This window comes from Sus scrofa, chromosome 9 (genome assembly GCF_054392235.1).
Source record: "Sus scrofa isolate SSC_HxYL_T2T_F1_AM1 chromosome 9, Sscrofa_HxYL_maternal_Yorkshire_Landrace_v2.0, whole genome shotgun sequence".
Classification (NCBI taxonomy): Eukaryota; Metazoa; Chordata; class Mammalia; order Artiodactyla; family Suidae; genus Sus; species Sus scrofa.
The window spans coordinates 4,066,994-4,087,201 of record NC_139391.1 but is presented as its reverse complement, the minus strand read 5'-3'; the positions used below and the strand labels follow the sequence as shown (position 1 = coordinate 4,087,201).

General features: G+C 44.0%; 2 protein-coding genes across 3 annotated transcripts; both read left to right on the top strand.

Moving 5' to 3' along the window:
- Positions 1 to 12,912, top strand: LOC733579 (tripartite motif protein TRIM5). 2 transcript variants are annotated; one of them, NM_001044532.1, is given in 8 exon segments: positions 1 to 179; positions 4,367 to 4,842; positions 5,701 to 5,796; positions 6,432 to 6,662; positions 9,586 to 9,608; positions 10,841 to 10,941; positions 11,217 to 11,243; positions 11,460 to 12,912. In NM_001044532.1, coding segments are annotated over 7 exon segments (1,479 nt in total). In that variant the 5' UTR covers positions 1 to 179; positions 4,367 to 4,419; the 3' UTR covers positions 12,038 to 12,912.
- Positions 12,913 to 15,327: 2,415 nt separating this feature from the next.
- Positions 15,328 to 19,236, top strand: LOC100524884 (olfactory receptor 52H1-like). Its single transcript, XM_084974982.1, has 2 exons — positions 15,328 to 15,480; positions 16,508 to 19,236. Exon 2 carries the CDS (start codon positions 17,918 to 17,920, stop codon positions 18,857 to 18,859), a length of 942 nt encoding a protein of 313 aa, XP_084831108.1. The 5' UTR covers positions 15,328 to 15,480; positions 16,508 to 17,917; the 3' UTR covers positions 18,860 to 19,236.
- The last annotated feature ends 972 nt before the right edge of the window (positions 19,237 to 20,208 follow it).

The window sequence follows — 20,208 nt, the reverse complement described above, 5'->3', positions numbered from 1 at the left end:
AACTTTCGTTTTCCTTCAGCTGCCGCGGCAGGTCTTCTGGGTGGAGCCCGGGGTCAGTGAGTGGATCTGAGCCCATCTGCCCATGCCCTCCGGTCCTTCTTCTCAGTATTGAAGAATACTGAGTGGTTGGTGGAAGGCAGAGTTGGGGAGACTCCGGAGGAAAACCTGAAGCTGCTTGGGTGAGTTGAACGGTTGTCTGGAGGCCGTTCCAGAGGGTGGAAAAAGCCCAGCTTGCAGGCTTCCTGCTGAGAGCAAGGCCAGACTGAAGGGCCCTCTGGGGGAGGGCGAGGCTTACAGGAAGGGAGGGGGGAAGGCAAGCCAGGCTTTGCTTGTTCCACGGAGGGACTGTGCATTTATCCAGGCCGGATCTACCCACCTGGCCTTCCTGGTCTGTACATGTGAATATGGCACCTTGCTGAAGACAGCCGGCATCCTTGACTGTTCAGAGCGAGAATGTGCCAGGAACCAGAGCAGGGGGATCTTTGACTCCTGATGGGTTAGTCCGTTGGTGTGGCAGCATTTGCGCAGGGCGGGGTGGATTGGTTTCCATCCTCTTGGCCCCTCCGTGCTCGGGAGCCTAGTGGTGTGACTGTGGGCAGCTCTGCAGCCTCTTCTGTGTTCATGGGCTGGAACTCGAGGGGGATGAGAAATAATGGGAAGCCCCACCACCACAGGGGGAAGTAGCTCGCATCATGAACTGATAAAATGTCTGTCTCTGACCTTATTACTTATCAGTGGGTGACCTGGACGGTCGGCTTTGCAGCCAGGGGTGAACTAGGTGTTGCTTCTAGGCTATTTTCAGTATCTGCACCTTTAGCTAGCGTCTATTTCCCGTCCGTGTGCAGCCTCGTTCTTTGTCAGGGGCCCTTCCTGTGCAATGAACAGGGCACACAGGGAGACTCTCCGTAGTCTCGGTGTATCTCTATGTAGTTTCCATAGGTTCTCCTTTCCTCGTGCAGAGGAGCGAACTTTATCATTTGTCTCATACTGGAGTTCTTTCTTCTACCATCGAGCATGGGCAGCCGTCAAGACGTGAATATCTTCTGAGATCCCCCCTCTCTGTGTTGATGGTTTCTTAGCCTCATTTTCCTGGAGCCTCTGACAGAATTTCTCAACCTAGAAATTCAAGCTCCTCCTATTGAGTCCAGGTTGGAAAACGAACATGCTTGTAACTGTCATTCCGTGGTACCCACTCTAACCGACCACCAGCCGTGGTTTCCAATCGGGATTGCCGATCCTGCCCATGTAACCTCAAAAGACGTGAACTGCCAGGTTCCCTCGGGTTGACCGGGGGTTGCAGGACAGGAGGCACAGCAATGGCATGGCTGCCTCAGGTGAGCTCTCAGAGATGGTGCTTAAGTGGGTCAGGAGGTGAGTTTTCCCAGTCATCACAGCTTTGTAGGAAATAGACCAGATGCTTGTGTAACCAACTCCTGGAGGTTAGAGAGGCCTAGTCCTGCGAAGGATGGGTTGCGTGGCCTCACAGCATGAGCACAGTTTCCAGGGGCTGACCTTTTCTTTCCCAAAAAAGACAGATTTGGCGGTAAGAGTCATAATCCTCTTGTGAAAAAAGGTCTACACTTGCCCACTGACCTTTAAGGTCTATATAGTCTTTGTAGCCCAAACGCACGTCACACATCAGGCTTGTTGTATTATCAACCATGTGGCCTCAAAGGCCACCGATCGTCCACTTGACTGTCACCCAGTAGGTTTCCAAGAAAAACAAAACAAATGAACAAAAGTTACGAGGAAGAGGGTAAACGCCAGTGTTATCTTTCCTGATGGGAAGAGTGAGCCCAGGCCTGAATTTAATCTTGTTCCCCCCCATGGACTCCAACACCCAGTCCCGTCCTTTTATATCTCTTCTGTCTCATCTGCTTCGCTGCATTGGCTTCCTCACCACCCCCCAGACGCTCACCAGCTCTGCCCTGAGCAGCTGTGCCTGCGTCCCACTCACCTTCCCAGCTCCACGATGGGCCCGTCTAAGATCACAGCTCAAACGTACTGCTAGTTAATGCCCCTACCTGTCTCCGGGGGGGAAGACATTGATAACGTCCCCTTGCTCTTGGAAAAGAGTTTTTAAGTGGTACATAATTTAGCACGCATCATGTTTAAGGCCACTGTAGGCACTTGTGATACCAAAGGCCTGGGCCTTTTGGGCACACCAGCCACACTGTCATTTTGAAACGCCTGCAAGATGATACGTTTTCCAGCAACAGGTCGTTTCTTCGACCTAATATGTTTCTTCCTCACTCAGTCTTTGATTCCTTCATCTTCCTCTACCTTCAATTCAGTCGTTACGTTTTCAAGTTGGAATTCTTGGATAATCCCTTATTCCCCCCCCCATCATCTGCTCTCTGAACAACGTCAATCTAGTAGCATTTTCCACATCTGCTCTTTGTATATGGACAGCCGAGCTTTAATCTACTGCTAGTTTCCAGGTGAATCTCAAGTTAATAGTGGTTTACACCCTCTGTTGAGACTCGTCTTTCTGTTTATGGCTCTTGGTCCATTTGCCAGCATGGAATTCTTCTCAATGAGCATTTGTTAAGTGACCTTGTCTACTACTTGGAGGCTTTTTTTCTCGAGACCAGCATTCATTTCATCTGTAGTTCTGGTTTTTTTAAACACATCTGATGGACTTGATCTCATGAGGTCATTTATACCGTCTCCCTGCCCACTCTCCTTATGCATCTTTAGCTTCCTGTCGGTGTCGTTGGCGTGTTTCCAGGCCAAAGTGAGATCCATATCTACACATTCAAGACTTACCATTATCTTCCAGCTGAACTGGCCTCTTTGCTTCCCCACCCCCAGCCCCATCGCTCTGGGTATTAACTAGGTCCATGAAGCCAGCTCTCTTTGTCTTCGATTAACTTGGTGGGGTAGAAGACAGGCCTCTGAAAGAAGATCTCAAATATATGAGGTTCACCCTCATTCTGTCTATTGAAGGGCCACAGTCTTTGTAAGTCACTGTTTCTGTTTACATAAACCACAGTGTTTATTCTTACCATATGCGCAGACGCATTACCGTATATTATCTGTCCTGATAATAGATACCACTGCCAAAGTGCAGTAAATGATGACAATGGTTATAATTATGTATCTAAGTCATCGGAGAAGGTCTTTATGACAGGAGGCCATGTAGAGAGAGAGTTAACTGAATAGACCGAGTCGCACTCTAGTCTAGTCAGAATGGTCATCGTTTAAAAGTCTATAAATAATAAATGCTGGTGAGGATATGGAGAAAAGGGAACCCCCCCACATTGTTGGTGAATGTAAATTGGTACAGCCGCTATGGAGAACAGTCTGGAAATTCCTTAAAAGACTAAATATGATCAAGGAATCCCACACCTGGGCATATACCTATAGAAAACTCTAATTTGAAAAGATGCGTGCACCTCAATGTTCATTGCAGCACAATTTACAATAGCCAAGACCCGGAAGAAACGTAAGTGTTCATCAACAGAGGCATGGATAAAGAAGATGTGGTACATGCATACAATGGAATATTACTCAGCCTTAAAAAAGAATGGTATCATGTTATTGGCAGCAACATGGACGGACCTAGAGTTTATCATGTTAAGTGACATAAAGCAGACAGAGAAAGAGAAATACCGTATGATATCGCTGTAAGTGGGATATAAAAAGATGATACAAATGAACTTATTTACAAAACAGAATAGACGTCCAGACATAAGAAGCAAACTTAAGTTATCAAAGGGGATAGTGGGGCATGGGACAGAGTGGGGATGCATTAGGAGTTTGGACTTAACGTATACACCCTATTATATAGAAAATGAGTAAACAACAAGGACATTTTATACACACACACACACACACACACGCACACATATATGTATGTGTGACTGAATTACTTTGCTGTACACTTGAAACTAACACAACACTGTAAATTAACTATACCTCAATTAAAAAAAAAAAAACATGAAAAGAGTGAGTCATATGAATACACCATGCTGAGAGAAGAACAGGTTTAAAAACCCAAAGGCATAAGTGGTCTGGGGCTTTTTAGGTTGAGGATGTGTTTTCGCATGGAGGAGAAAAAGCAGGACAGATGGTAACCGGTCGTACAAGGATCTTGGGAGGAAAAGACCACTTTTTTTTTTTTTTAATTAAAGAAGATAACAGTCGTGGAAGAGATAAGGATGGATGGAATTTGTCATGTGACAGGAACCAGGAGTAAGGTGTTTGGAATTACCATGAAAAGTCATCTCACCGGACCAAGAAGCTCCTTTCTTCATTTCGCCATATTTTCTTTTTTGTCCTTCACTATTTCCTTCACACAACTGGTGTTGTGTTATTTCTGCCTTTCTTATTTTAGTCCCTTGTCCCTTTTCCAATCACGCAGGGACGTGTGAGCAAGAGAATCCTAGAAGCTGGGACGAGCAGGAGCCCGCTGCCATGGCTTCAGGCATCCTGGAGAACATACGGGAGGAGGTGACCTGCCCCATTTGCCTGGAGCTTCTCAAAGAACCTCTGAGCCTTGACTGTGGCCACAGCTTCTGCCAAGACTGCCTGACTGTAAACAGCAAGAAGTCCATGATGGGCCTGGAAGGGAAGAGCAACTGCCCTGTGTGCAGAGTCAGTTACCAGCCTGGGAACCTGCGACTTAATAGGCATGTGGCCAACATAGTGGAGAGGCTTAGGAAGGTCTCGCTGAGCCCGGAGGTGGAGCAGAAGGGAAATCTCTGTGTACACCATGAAGAGAAACTCCTGTTCTTCTGTAAGGAGGATGGGAAGGTCATTTGCTGGATCTGCGAGCGATCTCAACAGCACTGTGATCACCAGACCTTCCTCGTGGAGGAGGTTGCCCAGGAGTACCAGGTAGGAGGCCAGGGTGGAAGAAGCGCAGGCAGAAAGCGGTGCTTGATGGCAAAGCCCCGCTCTGCATTGGCCTTAATTTACCTGGTCGCCATCGGCCTGAAGCCTGTGATCTCTTTTCTGCCTTTGCTCACTTTCTAATGTCTGAGGGATATTTTTGTGCATTGCACCCAATTACAAAAGTATAACCCTCCATATAGAACATTAGGCAGAAGTACGTATTAATGTAGCTTGTGCCAACTTCGTGGAGATCTGGAGCCCTAGAAAAGCTCTTATTCTCTCTCTCTCTCTTTTTTTTTTTTTTTTTTTGGTCTTTTTGCCATTTTCTTGGGTTGCTCCCGCGGCATATGGAGGTTCCCAGGCTGGGGTCGAATCGGAGCTGTAGCCGCCGGCCTACACCAGAGCCACAGCAACGCCAGATCCGAGCTGCGTCTTCGACCTACACCACAGCTCATGGCAACGCCCGATCCTTAACCCACTGAGCAAGGGCAGGGATCCAACCCGCAACCTCATGTTTCCTAGTCAGATTCGTTAACCACTGAGCCACGACGGGAACTCCCAGCTCTTATTCTCCTTTAAACAGGAGGGGAGACTAGGACACTGGGTGGATTGAGCGGTAGGTTGTGTCCTTGCTGCAGGATCAGGTTTCTTCTTTGGCCAAAGGATGGTGACTTCCATCCCTTGAGTCCTAAAGAACACTTTCCCCACCTCGGGTTTGCTTCCAGGTGATAGCTGCTCGTTGCTGTTTTCACAGCTTCTGTCCCCACAGCTTCTGTCCCCACCTCATGTCGCCACCATTGATCCCCTCCAGCGATGCTAAAAAGCCCATAGCTTGACTCTGCTGTGATTCTTTTCTCATAGAAGAAACTCCAGGATGCTCTGGAGAGGCTGCAGGAGGAGCAGAAGGAAGCTGAGAAGCTGGAAGCACAAGTCAGAGAAGAGGTCTCTGCTTGGAAGGTAGGAGCAGACACTTCCTGAGGGCATTGGGTCAATCCCCAGGTGGGTCCTTGGGTTAGTCACACGGAGCTGCCTTCCTCTTGGTTCCCTGACAGCTAAGTCCTCGGACTAGTGGTTCATCCTTCCTCTGATAGGGGTGGGGGCTGAAGAGTGAACATAGCGCAAATGATCACGGATATTTGAAAGGGGCTATTCATAGAGAGGGACCCTCCCGTGCGGATGACTTGTGAATTTCAGACACACTCCCCACGTGTGTTTTAGCCTTTGCCTCTTCTACGGGAGACACTTGGCGATGGCTCGTGATTCTGTCCTCTGTGTCCCATGTGGGCAGAGGGATGCTGGGAGGGGGTCAGGAATAATACGGGGAGGTATGAGCATCCTGGACGGCTGTCAAAGCCGAGCCACTCCCAGGGACCCCATTCTGGCTCTGAGCTGACCTCAGCAACACAGACTTGGGGCCATTGTTTTGGTGTGTGATGGAGAGAAAGAAAGGAAAAGTCAGCTGCCCCAAGAGTCGCTTCCCTCCTTCTAGCTCCCTTCACGGTGGCCGCTTCCCCAGTGGAGGGGCTCTTCCTCTGCTCCCAGTCTCAGTCCGATAGTCCCCAAACCCTGCTCTCTCTTTCTCATTCCTGAAGAATCAAATACAAAGTGAGCAACAAAATGTCCAGGCAGAGTTTATGCGACTGAGAGGGATCCTGGAAAATGAGGAGCTGAAGGAAATGCAGATGCTGAAGGATGAGGAGAAAGTTATTCTGAGTGACCTGGCAGACTCCAAGGATGAGCTGGCCCAGCAGACCCAGCTGGTGGGAGAGCTCATCTCGGAGGTGGAGCGTCGTCTGCTGGGGTCCAAACTGGAGATGCTGCAGGTAAGACTGGGGAAGAAGCCCCAGCGTCTGGGAGATGAGCGAAATGCACCCCAGGTGCCTTTCTTCTCTCCTCTGTTGCCCTCTTCTTTCTGCTGCTGTCACTAACGTTGCTTTGAGCCTTTCATGCAACTATTTCAATGGTTATAGGACTAACTGAATGTATGACTTGTGTGAGTTTAGAGGGGGAATAACAAAGGAAACTTACTTTTTATTATTTGTACCCATCTCAGTGCGAACGTTGGACTGTCGAGAGAAGGTTCATTGTGTTCAGTGACTTTTCTGTACAACCTTGTTGTCTCTGATCTAGTGTTAAGCATTTATCAGGCACCTTCTCATGATCTGTCAGAGTCACAGACAAACAAATGCACTTCAGATTCCAGGAGGGCTTTTTTCCCTCATTGTGTGGTGGTTTTCTCCCTCTTTCTCTAGTTCTGAAGCCAGTTTATGAAGAACTATTATTTATTCTTCAAATGCTTAATAGAATTCACCAGAGAAGCCATCCACTCTGGGTTTTATTTATTGGAAAGGTTCAGATATAGATATAGATATAGTTACAGCTATAGATATAGTTATAGATATAGATATAGGAAAGATTCATATTTATTACTTGTTTTAGAATTATTTAGATTTTTTGCATTCAAGTCTGTTTTCGCATGTCTTTGTAGGAATTTATCCATTTCTATCTAAGTTGCCTGACTTGTAGAAATAAAGTTAGCAGTGGTAACCCCTTATTAGCCCTTTAATGTCAGTAATAGTCAGAATAATTTCCTCTCTTTTATTCCCGATGTTGGTGATTTGCTCTTTGACTTTTTTCTTACTCAGTTTATTTATGTTTTGTCAATTTTATTAATTTTTTCAAAAACATACTAATGTTTTGTTGATTTTTATCTATTTTGTACACTTTCTTATTCATCTATTTCTGCTCTCGAAGTTATTGTTTTCTTTGTGTGTGTATACACACTTGTGCATGTGTGTTTGTGTGTGCTGATTTAATTTCTGTTTCTTAGTTGCTTGACGTGAAAACTTAGTAGATCACTGATTTGAGACTTTTCTGATATATGTTTAATGATATAAATGCATTGTATTCATACTTTTCCATACATTTTGATTACTTAGTTTTTATTTTCATTCATTTCAACTTATTTTCAATTTTCCAATGTATTTTTTGTTGTTGTTGTTGTTAAACCCAGGATATTTTAAAGAGTGTTGTTAATTAGAAATAAGGAGTTCCCGTCGTGGCGCAGTGGTTAACGAATCCGACTAGGAACCATGAGGTTGCGGGTTCGGTCCCTGCCCTTGCTCAGTGGGTTAACGATCCAGCGTTGCCGTGAGCTGTGGTGTAGGTTGCAGACGCGGCTCGGATCCTGCGTTGCTGTGGCTCTGGCGTAGGCCGGAGGCTACAGCTCCGATTCGACCCCTAGCCTGGGAACCTCCATATGCCGCGGGAGCGGCCCAAGAAATAGCAACAACAACAACAACAAAAGACAAAAAGACAAAAGACAAAAAAAAAAAAAAAAAGAAATAATTGGTGATTTCTGAGTTTTACTTCTCCTATGGATTTCAAATTTAATTCTGCTGTAATCAGAGAACATAAATTTTATTATTTTAAACTTTTAAATTCACTGATAATTGTTTATAGCCTAAAAGTTGAAATCTGCAACTCTTATTGAATTGTGTATTTTTCCTTTTAATTTTTTTCTGTATATTGTGAAGTTTTCTGCTGCTAGGTGCATGTGCTTTTATAATTGGTATATATATATATAGTCTTTTGTCTTTTTAGGGCTGAACCCATGGCATATGGAAGTTTAGGGATCGAATCCCAGGTGAAGCTGCCGGCCAACGCCACAGCCACAGCAAGGCCAGATCCGAGCCACGTCTGCGACCTACACCACAGCTCATGGCAACACCAGATCCTTAACCCACTGAGAGAGGCCAGGGATCAAACCTGCAACCTCATAGTTACTAGTCAGATTCGTTTCCGCTGCGCCACAATGGGAACTCCTAATTGGCATATATTTTTGATATACTGAATCTTTTATCACTATAAAATTTCCCTCTCACTCTCTCATAATATTTACTGTCTTAATGTCTATTTTGTCGAATGCTCATATAAACTCTTGAAGTTTCTTACAGTTACAGACCATATGGTATATAATTTTCTATCTTTTTACTTTTGCCTTTTGTACCTTTCAATCTAAATTAGGTTTCTTATAGATAACCTAATTTAGATAGATAATGATATAAATGCATTGTATTAATACTTTTCTTTTTTATTTAAAAAATACTTCTTTTTTATCCCATCCCAAAACCTCTGACTTTTCATCGGGGTATTAAAACAATAACATTTAATGCAGTTATTATTGACATATTTAAATTTTACTCTTTGCTTCCTATATGGCTGTTCTGGTTTTCATTTTTCTCCTTAACTAGCTTCTTTTGTGTTCAACAGATATTTCTGTCATGAAATTGAAGTTTTCCTATTTCTAATGGTATTATTTTAGTTTTTTCCCTAGTCATTGCTCTAATGATTAAAATATGTTTCCTGTCCTACCATGATCTTCTTCAAAGTGATGCTAACTTAGTTCCAGTAGAAACAGAAACTTCCTCCCCCATTGCTTCATTTCCTTCCAGAAAAAACACAGTGAAGATTTAATACAGGCCCCCGATCCTACAGGCTAATGCCTGCAGGAGCCTGTAGGCATCTAAACTTTTTGGAATAATTGGACATGAAGTTCTCTTTTCTTCTGGAGTTCGTATCAGTAAATTCATGTTTCTTTCATGAACTTAGGATCAAGTGAATATAGGTGGAATAACTAGAAATGGAGAAAGACACAGACCCCAATCAGGGGCTGGTGAGAATTGACAAAGCTTTGTAACTGTGGGGACCTATAACTTGACTCATGTTTTCCTCTTTTCTTACTAGGATGTGAATGACATCTTGAAAAGGTATGTGTGAGAGACCAGAGATGGTCCTTATGTGCTGTGAAAATAATTTAAAGCCACTGGAGTTATCTGGTGGTCAATGAAAATAAAACAATGTTCAGGGCAGAAAAATGGGCATTTAGATTCACCTCAAGTTTCTGTTGGTAAATCATGACCAGGTTGTTCCATAAGTATCGAGAGTGGACTAGATTGTATTAAAGAGTTTGCTCGTGGGAAGTTGCAGAGTTTGTTTCAGTAGCAGTATTAGGATAAGGCATTGCAGTTTCAGAACCCTGTGGCCTCCAGTGCTTAATTCACACTGGGTGTCATTATCTGGCTCGGGTTCCCATATTTAATAGGTGCTCAACTTGTCGTGGGAAGGTCAAGTCCTCTTATCTGCCCTGCACCCAGCGTTGGAGACAGCGCCTTTATGCTTAAATTTAAAGCTCATAGAGGAGACCAGGTCCTTCTATATCTCTCGGTTTAGATTTCTAAAAACAGACTTTTCTCAGGAAATATTTTGACTCTGTTGCAAATGATTGCTCCATCTTGGTCACATATTCAAGAAACCAGAACAGAAAGTCCATATCCTTGTATATGAATTTTCACCCCCCCCCCCCGGCAGCATCATGATCTTAACAAACATGTGAATTTCAGACCATTGCTAGTTTAGTATTCCCAGCGTTTTCTCTCCCAACTTTTTTGAACCGTTCCCAGAGAATCTGAAATCTTAGATTATTCCAAGAGCCTCCCTCAGGAGGAACAAACTACAAAGATCTTGGGATGCTCCGGACTGTATTCCCATATGCAGTATGCCTCAAGCATCTGGGATCCACATCCTGCAACCTCACTTTCTGATCATCTTCCTGGAAACCCATTCCCGGAAATCCAGGCTTTTCCACAAATTCTTTTTTTTAAGGTACCAACGTTTTATTTAGTTAAGTCCACGATTTCATATAATGTCTTACGATTTCTAGATGCTCAAGAGAGAAAGGTTCATAATGATTTCATTTTGGAAGGAAGAAACTGTCCTTCTGACAGGTCAAGCCTTCCCCAGGTCACACAGTGGGTACCTGGGGAGGTGGCCATGAGCTCATTTCTTCTGCATCCAAGGTCTGGGTCCACTCTCTCCTCTCTCAGGGTCTCCAGGAAGACAGTTCAAGTGCATCGATAGGGCGAAAATACTGTATGTGAGTGGATTTAGGTTCGAGGGGCCAAAAGTCAGAGGGGTCGGGGTCGATTTTTGTCATCCTTAGGAGTGAGACTTTGACGCTGAAGAAGCCAAAAGCTTTCCCCAAAGAACAAAGGAGAGTGTTTCGAGCTCCTGACCTGAGGGAGATACTGTGTGTCTTTAACAGTAAGGAGAGCTGCCCCTCGTGGGTGTCGGTGGGATGCTGGTGATGGCCGGGGAACATGGGAAGGAGGCTAGGAGTTCCGCCTGTGGTCGGAGACAAGGAAGCCCAGATGCCATGTGCTGATGAGATGCTCCTATTTAGTGGGGAGTGACCACGGGCTTGTTCCATCCTCTTTTTCACCAGTTTACTGCCTCGTTATAGTCCTTCCCTTAACTGAGAGAGGATTTCAGGGCTGAGTCCTTGGCCTGTTTAATACTGTGGATTTTTGTCCTTTCAGAGCTGACGGATGTGCGGCGTTACTGGGGTAAGCAGAAATTACAATTTCGATGAGCCCCCTAGTCTCATTCCCTTGTAGGATTTTTTGCTTTTTAGTAGGTCTCATGTTTTAAGCACCATATTTCTCGTCCCAGCATACACGAACATATTATCTTTCCACTTAAGTTATTCCAAAGACCCCTTTCACTATGTCACAAATAAAACTACATCAGAGCCTTCACCCAACCCTATAATTTTTCTACAGTTCACGTGACCCTGAATAATCTCAAGATTAAATCGGATGTCACCATTTCTGTGGATAGGAGACAAGTGAGATACGCGCGCAAATTTGGACTAAGCAGTACATGTCCGAACGGTGATTTTGAAGATTGTAGTGTCCTGGGCTACCCACTAATTTCGTCAGGGAAACATTATTGGGAGGTAGACGTGTCGGGGAAGAGAGCCTGGATCTTGGGGGTGTATGGTAGGAAACTCTCCAATTGTTTGTTTTGTTTCAGTAAAAGTAATCAACATCCTTACTGGAGATATAAACCAAAATATGGCTACTGGGTTATATGGTTAAATGATAAGGGTGAATATAATACTTTTGAGGAGTCTTCCTCCTCGGATTCCGGGCCCTTAACCCTCTCTCTTGGTGTTCCTCCCCGTCGTATTGGGGTTTTCCTGGAGTATGAAGCCGGCACTGTCTCATTTTTCAACATCACAAACCATGGCAGTCTCATCTATAGATTCTCTTCATGTCCCTTTTCTCAGGCGACATTTCCGTATTTCAACCCTATGAAATGTCACATCCCCATGATTCTGTGCTCGCCGGGCTCTTGAACCCTCTTGCATCCACACCCACTTCTCAGTAATGCCTCTTGCTGCGGGTGCTTCTTACCTGCCTGAGCTCATCAGCGCCGTTGTCCCTTTATCCTTGATGCCTCCCTGTTTTCCACTGGACTGTCCTTCATTCATCAATAGGGTATATGGTTTGCCTTGAGTCATACTTTTCTCAATATCATGTTTGCATGAGGAGAAAATCTTAATCCATCATTTTCCAAGGGAAAATGAGTGATGCCTCATAAAGAAAGAGCAGTATTGAGGTAGCACCTCTGCCAAATTACCATCTCATTTCCAAGAGTAGAAGTTTTGTGTCCAGAATATCTAAGTCCAAGTTCTGTCTTGCTACATGTTAGCGGTATAACCTTGAATAACATTCCTAAGCATCGTGTTTATTTTCCTAATGTAATCTTGGTATCAAAACTGCACCATACATGTAATCATGGTGAAAATATAAATGCTATTAAGTGTAAAGCATATAAGTGTCTCAAGTTAATAATAAATATGAGCTCTCTATATTGATAACTGAAAAATGTAACCTGTATCAGTCTCTTATTAAAAACAGGCTTGTGCTTTCAGGAGCTCAAGGGTTCTTTTTACTGAAGTCTCATTTTTCAGGTCCCAGATATTCCTGTGTTCCTGTCAGGTCTACTTCAGCCACCCCTGTTGGTGAAAAGCATGTGTATGCATTTGTGTGATCATAGAATTTTAGTACAATTCTGATGTTGCTATATACTGCCCCTTATCAAGTAAAGTAATTTCTGTGGGATCCAGGATCAAGTTTTTTAAAAAAAATACAAAATTTACCTTATGTAGTACTGTGAAAATTAAACAACAAAGCATTTTCAATAAATCCTATAATTTCTGCAGTCCAATATGGTGTCTCTTCATTTTTTTGGCTCCCTCTCCCTGTCCCAGGAATAAATCACTTTAAGAATCCATATTGGTTTATTTTCAACATATTACTCTTGTGATGTGTTAAGAACTAAAATAATTTGATTAAAAATTACAATTCTCTCTACCCATGACAATTTCAAACAACTCAAACAAATAATCCAAAAATTTTTAGGGAGGAGAAGAAGATCCTGAATGGCCCAAGCAGTCTTGAGAAAAAATTACAAAGCTGGAGGTATCCTGTTCCCTGACTTTAGACTGTACCACCAAGTTACAAGAACTAAAACAGTATGATACTGGCACAACAGTGGGCATATATATCAATGGGACATAATAGACTTCCTCAAAATAAACCCAGGCACTTGTGATCAATTAATCTATGGCAAAAGAGGTAAACATATATGATGGAAAAAAAAAAAAAACCCAGTATCTTCAATAAGTGGTGCTGGGAAAAACTGGACAGCTTTCATGTAAAAGGATGAAATTAGAGTATTTTGTCACACCATATACAAAAATAAACTCAAAGTGGTGAAAGACCTACATGTAAGACTGAAAGCATAAACTTCTTAAAAGAAAACGTAAACACAAAGAGCCCTACTCAGTATCATGCGTGTACATGCATAAGTGAATCACTCTGTTGTGCAGGAGAAATTATCGCAACATTGTAAATCACTATGCTTCAATAAACTTAAAAAAAGAAAACACAGGCAGACACGCTTTGACGTCAGTGGTAGCAATATTTTGGGGGATCTGTCTCCTAGAGCAAAGGAAAGAAAAGCAAAACTAAGCAAATGGGACCTAACTAGGCTTAAAAGCTTTTACAGCTTAGAAAACTACTGACAAAATGAAAGAGAACCTAGACATGGGAGGAGACAGACATTTGCAAGCGATCGGTCTGGTAGGTTGTTAATGCCCAAAATATATCAACATCTCATACAACTCGATATCAAAACAAACAACCCAATCAAAAAGTAGGCAGGAGACCTGGACAGGCCTTTCTCCAGAGATGACTTCCAGATGGCCAACAGGCTCGTAAAAAGATGTTCAGCTAATCATCAGAGAAATGTAAATTGAAACCACAGGAGATGACATCACACATTCAGCAGAAGGACCATCATCAACAAGCAGAGGAAGGGAGAAGAGGAGAGTCCGAGGACAACGTGAGACTGGAAGAAGGGCAGAAGGAGCGCTGATGGCTTCGAAGGTGGAGGAAGGCCACTCCTGGATGCTGGAAAAAGCAGGGAAACAGATTAATTTCAGAAAAGACTGAGCCTTCTCAACATGCTGAAGTTAACTCGGTGAGACTCATGCCAGAATTCTGAATTACAAAAACTGTAAAGATAAAAAACTTGTGTTAATTTAAGCCATGAAGTCTGTTTCAGCAGGTATAGAAAACAAGTATTCTGCATCCAACAAAAAAGGGTATTTGTATTTTTAAGAACGTATGGCTATCTTCACCTATTATTGAGGAGTTTAAAAGACTACATTAATGCTAGCATATATCATATTTATATTGTAACACAAATATACAGTATTATAAACAAAGTATTTCCATATTGATATATATATGTAGATTCAATGCAATCTAGATAAAAACTCTGTGTGTGTGTGTGTGTTTGTAAGTTGAGAAACTGCTTATGAAACTTTCTTGGCAATACAAAGTGCTACAAATGGTTAAAAATTTTTGGAAGAAAAAGATGGAAAGCTTACATTCCAATATCAGGACTAGAAAATTTTAATTGTGAATGTATAATACTGGCACAAGTTTATATACCTAGACTAATTAAAGAAAAGCACAAGCATAGGAACCTTTTGAAGCCTCTGAGAATTCTGTCTCAACTGACTGTGTCCAAATTGTCTGGACCGAATCCCCTAGGGATTCAATACGCAAACCACCAAGCTACACTCCGTCTCAAGGGAGAAGAGTTAATATAGTTGATTTTCATCCTTGTCTGGGAAGGGGAAATGGAAAGGCCCATATAGCCTGAGTTCTGTCTCCTGGGAGAACAAGAAAATGCATAAATGTTATCTTTCAGCTCTTCCAGAATCTCTTCCAACCTAAAATTTTACTTGCTCCCTTCACACTGACACTTCCCACTACTCCTGTAAAGCAAGAGACAGAAACCATTTTGGTGAGTTGCAAACTATAATTAATTGGGGAGAAGAAAAATCCTACAGTGGTTTTGCGATTTTTATCAAATAACGTAGCCTCCAGTTTGTTTAGTGTCCAAATAGGGGCTGTGCCCTGGAGGACATGGATCTGGGGGAAAGATGTTCGGACATCAATGATTCCACAATAAGAAGACAGTTCCTGGTAGGAAACTATTGATCTCAAATGCAGACCAACTGCTGCGATAGGTGACAACCAGGAATTCCCAAGGAAAGACACGCTCATTGGGGAAAAGGCTGAGGTCAGAACAGGTTTTGAGTAAAGCAGCCGACCTTGATAGGGATGTTTCCTTTTTGATCTCCCTTTGTAGTTTTTTTTTTTTTTTCTTGTTTTTTTTTTTTTTGTTTTTTTGTCTTTTCTAGGGCCACTCCCGCGGCATGTGGAGATTCCCAGGCTTAGGGGTCCAATCGGAGCTGTAGCCACCGGCCTACGCCAGAGCCACAGCAACTCGGGATCCGAGCTGTGTCTGCAACCTACACCACAGCTCAGGGCAACGCCGGATCATCAACCCACTAAGCAAGGCCAGGGATCAAACCCGCAACCTCATGGTTCCTAGTCGGATTCGCTAACCACTGTGCCACGACGGGAAATCCCTCCCTTTGTAGTTCTAATGATTAGGAGTTTATTTTTATCCCTTTATTTTTTTTCCTGTGATCCTGAAGAATTGTGCTTTGTGTCAGGAGGCAGTGAGTCTGAACTCAACGAGGGTCTGAGCTGCTGTATTACTGAAATTACCCAGATATTTGGGGGGGTTCTCTGATATTTGGGGGTGCTCTTTATGCCGCAGGAGATGGTTTGGCTGCTGTCTTTATTATAATAAGCTGCCCATAGGAGTTCAGTCTGCATCAGCTCTGGAGATGAAACTTAGAACATACACCCGAAGGGGCAGAGAGCTGCCTGTGGACAGTGGGAACGAATGACATTCCTGCTAAGTGGATGTTTTGTTCATTTTGGTTAATTAAGGGCTCTGGCAATCACAAAACCATCGCCTAAGTGAGAGAAGCACGCTATGCAAAACTTTGACCTGGGTTCTGGCAGAGCTATTACAAAATCTTCCATGTCTCAATCTATTCTTCCTTCCTCAAGAACAAAATTATAAATATCTGCCAAATGCAGTAATAGGGAGCTATCATAGCTTGTTCACAAAACCACATCTTTCCTTTAAAGCCTTTGGAAAGAGTTTGAAAATTTGGGAGAGAAGATAAGAACTAAACCGCTTCAAAGCTGGTCTAAACCTGGCTCAGATGGTGCTGGGCCACTGAGTCCCCTGTCAAAAGACTTTATAAAATAGATCACACAGGAGTTCATGTTATGGCTCAGCAGTAATGAACCAGACTGGATCCAGAAGGACGCAGGTTCGATCCCTGGTCTCACTCTGTGGGTTAAGGATCCCACATTGCTGTGAGCTGTGGTGTAGATCACAGAGGCATTTCAGATCCTGCATTGCTGTGATTGTGGCTGTGGCCAGCAGCTGTAGCTCCGATGTGACCCCAACCTGGGAACTTCCATATGCCTTGAGTGTGGCCCTAAAAAGCAAAAAAAAAAAAAACCAAACAACAACAACAAAAAAACAACAACAAAACCCCCAACCAAACAAAATACAATAAAGCTAAAACTTAAGGGATATTTCCAATACAAAACTCAGCTCCTGAGGCAGACTTTTTTTAGTGCAAAAAGGAAGTTCTCAAAAATGTACTCCTAGTCCCAGTCCTGGCAGATAAGAAGTGACAACACTGGGCAGGGCTGTATTATTCTTTGATTCCGCTATAGGCGTTGAGAAATCTGCTCTGTGTGACTTTGCCTGGGCGAAGTCACACTGCCTGATAACTAGTATAGAGGCGTTTTCAGGCTCACTGAAATGTGACATGTGGCATTGCCGTCCCGGTGCATGCTGGGAAACAGGTCCTCCAAAGCTGGGGCCGTGGCCCTGACATCATGGGAAGCCACCCTCTGAGCTCCCCGCTCCCTGCCTGAGTGGGGGGAATGCCGGGCATTTCCTGCTAGAGGCCTTGTCTGCAGCCACACCCGGTGAGCATAAATCCTAGCCGGAACTGTAATTAAATCCCTGTGTAACAAACTTCCCGGGCCATTATTTATCTGCTACTTTATCAAAACCCCTCTGTTTATTTTACCAGTTCCATTATCTGAGACAGAATATTTCCTCCCTACAAGTCAATTATTCTTCTTTGGTCACATCTCATCCCATTTTAGTGTCTTTGTTGGCTTGTTTTTTCTCTGGGGGCCGTGCCTGCAGCATTGGAAGTTCCCAGGCCTGGGATGGAACGTGTGCCACCACAGTGACCCAAGCCACTGCTGCGACAACTGGATCCTTAACCCATTGTGTCACAGGGGACCTCTCATTTAATAGTTTGAATAGTCCCTCCTACCCCTCTCTTTCTCCCTCTTTCCCCCTCACACATAACTCCTTCTTCTTCTCAAACACAATTTTTTTTTCCCCATTTGCACCTGGGTCTATCCTGAATACTCTGCATTGACAAAGAGACATAGTTATTTAGGGTTCATCATATGAAATTGCTAATTTATAAAAATTACCATTTCCGATGATTTATTAATACCTGTATAGAAAGCAGCGCCGTGGAGCCAATGGCAAAGCAAAGGGGTGATGACGGCTGAATTCTATAGGTGCAGCCCGTCCATGGGTTGGGAGGTGCTTCCCCTGCAGGAACCCTGAATGCGACAGCTGCATTTTCAACCACGCGCAGCACCAGAGTGGAATTGTTCTTTCCCACAGCCCATTCTGACAGGTGATTCGTCCTCCGAGCTCAACCCCCACCGGCCCCCAGACCGAAAAGGCCATGTATAACCTGAGCTGTTACAGCCCTGGTTCCTTTACCCTGGCTGGAATACCTGGCCTGGAGAGGTTCCACGTCTGGATTGGGATTCCCTTTTGCGTCATCTACATTCTGGCTGTTGTGGGCAACGGCACCCTCCTCTCCCTCATTGCTGTTGAGGACAGCCTCCGAGAGCCCATGTTTTTCTTCCTGTCCATGCTGGCCACCACAGACCTCCTCCTGCCTACTGCCACCGTGCCCAAGCTGCTCAGTAACCTCTGGCTTGGCTCCCAGGAAATAACCTTCACTGGTTGCCTCACCCAGATGTTCTTCCTCCACTTCAGCTTTGTGGTGGACTCAGCCACCCTGCTGGCCATGGCACTGGATCGCTATCTGGCCATCTGCTTCCCCTTGAGATACGCCTCCATCCTGACGCCGCAGGTGATGGTCAAGCTCGCGGTGAGCATTGTGGGGAGAAGCTTCTCGGTCATCCTCCCGGATGTTTTTCTGCTGAAACGGTTACCCTTCTGCGGGACCCGTACCATCCCCCACACGTACTGCGAGCACATAGGTGTCGCTCAGCTTTCCTCTGCCGACATCTCCGTCAACATCTGGTACGGATTTTCTGTGCCTCTCATGACGGTCATCTCGGATGTGCTCTTTATTGCCATCTCCTACATCTTCATCCTCCGCGCTGTCTTTCAGCTCTCATCCCAAGGTGCCCGCCACAAGGCGCTGGGCACCTGCGGCTCCCACATCTGTGTCCTCCTCGTGTTTTACACGCCTGCCTTCTTCTCTATCCTCGCTCATCGCTTCGGGCACCGTGTGCCTCGAAATGTTCTCATCCTGTTTGCCAACCTCTACGTGGCCATCCCTCCGGCTCTCAATCCTGTGATTTACGGAGTGAAGACCAAGCAGATCCAGGACAGATTTCTTCTCCTCTTTTCTTTGAAGAAGACACCGTGAGGGTCGAGGATGCTGAAGGAGAAATGTAGGTAAAATTGATGAGGTGACCTTGTGTGTGGCACCGGAAGACATGGAAATAAGGTAGTGGCTACTACCAACTAGAATGTTTAGAGTTCTACCCACGTAGAACGTATAAGCACGAGGGAGAGGGGAGCAAGAACATCCTTAGGACTTCTAGAAAGTCAAGAATTTCCTTGGCTGAGTGTTCTCACCACTCATATGAAGAAACTGAGGACAGGCACAGAAGAGCAGAGGACTAGAATTTATATATTTCCTACTCCTAATTTTGAAACATGTGTAGGCTAGATGTTTCCTAACATGCTACTGCCCTGTGTTTCTTAGCTCTGAATTAAAAAGAAAGCTACTTGCCTTTTTAAGCAGCTGTTGATTCTTTCTATGGCAGCTACAGAACATACGGCGTCACACAGCAGTCTTCATTCTATGCATTATTGATGAATTCCTCCTTCTTTGTCTTTTACCTGCTGTACTTTTCTCCCTACCCATGTCAGATTACATAGACGATTATTTTTTATATCTGTTTTCTTCAATTGCATGCTCCAGAAATGTTTTCAATTGCCCTTGGTCTATAGCTTACCAGTTTAATTTAAAGCAATTATAGTTAATTTAAGATTTTATTTTTAAACATTTAACTTAAAACATGAAACGTGTATTTAAATTAACATATTTATGAGAGGATAATTAGTCCATTTATTTTACCTGTGAGAAAGCAGAGTCTTAGACCAATTACAGAAAGACAAACAGAGATTTAAAATCAAAACCCAGGCCTGTCTTATTTTGAGTTCTTTGTCCAATTGCTTCCTGGATAGTTTCACTAGAACGATTCACACACTTCTCACACTTAATTTCTCTGAAACTGACCTGCGAATTTCTCTAACTTTTCCCACTAAGAGTGGTCTTTGGGCATTCGCCTTGTGGCTCCGTGGGTTAAGAACCCAACATAGTGTCTGTGAGGATGCAGGTTTGATCCCTGGCCTCCCTCAGTGGGTCTCTGCGGTTGCAAGTACTCAGGTATGGCCCTAAAAAGAAAACAAACAGACAAACAAACAAAAAGTGGTTTTCCTTTTTGGACCTTATTTCCAGTAAATAGCACCCCTGCAACACCTCAATTCCAAAGCCAGGGGCCTCTGGCTTGCCTTTTATTTCTACGTCATTGTCCAACAAAACAAACTCAACATTTGCGTTTCGTATTTGAGTTTGAAGTGTGTAAAGGTCATTACAGTAGACTATGCATCACATTCTCATTTTCATCACGGCCAGCTCTTCTGGGCCCTTATCTAGTCTCTCGAGAGCCTTTCAAAGTCACCCTTTTAAATGAGTTCCAACCTTGC

What these genes read in the sequence shown, in the direction of transcription:
- LOC100524884 (XM_084974982.1), top strand. Translation starts at nt 17,918, where the DNA reads ATGTATAACCTGAGCTGTTACAGCCCTGGTTCCTTTACCCTGGCTGGA.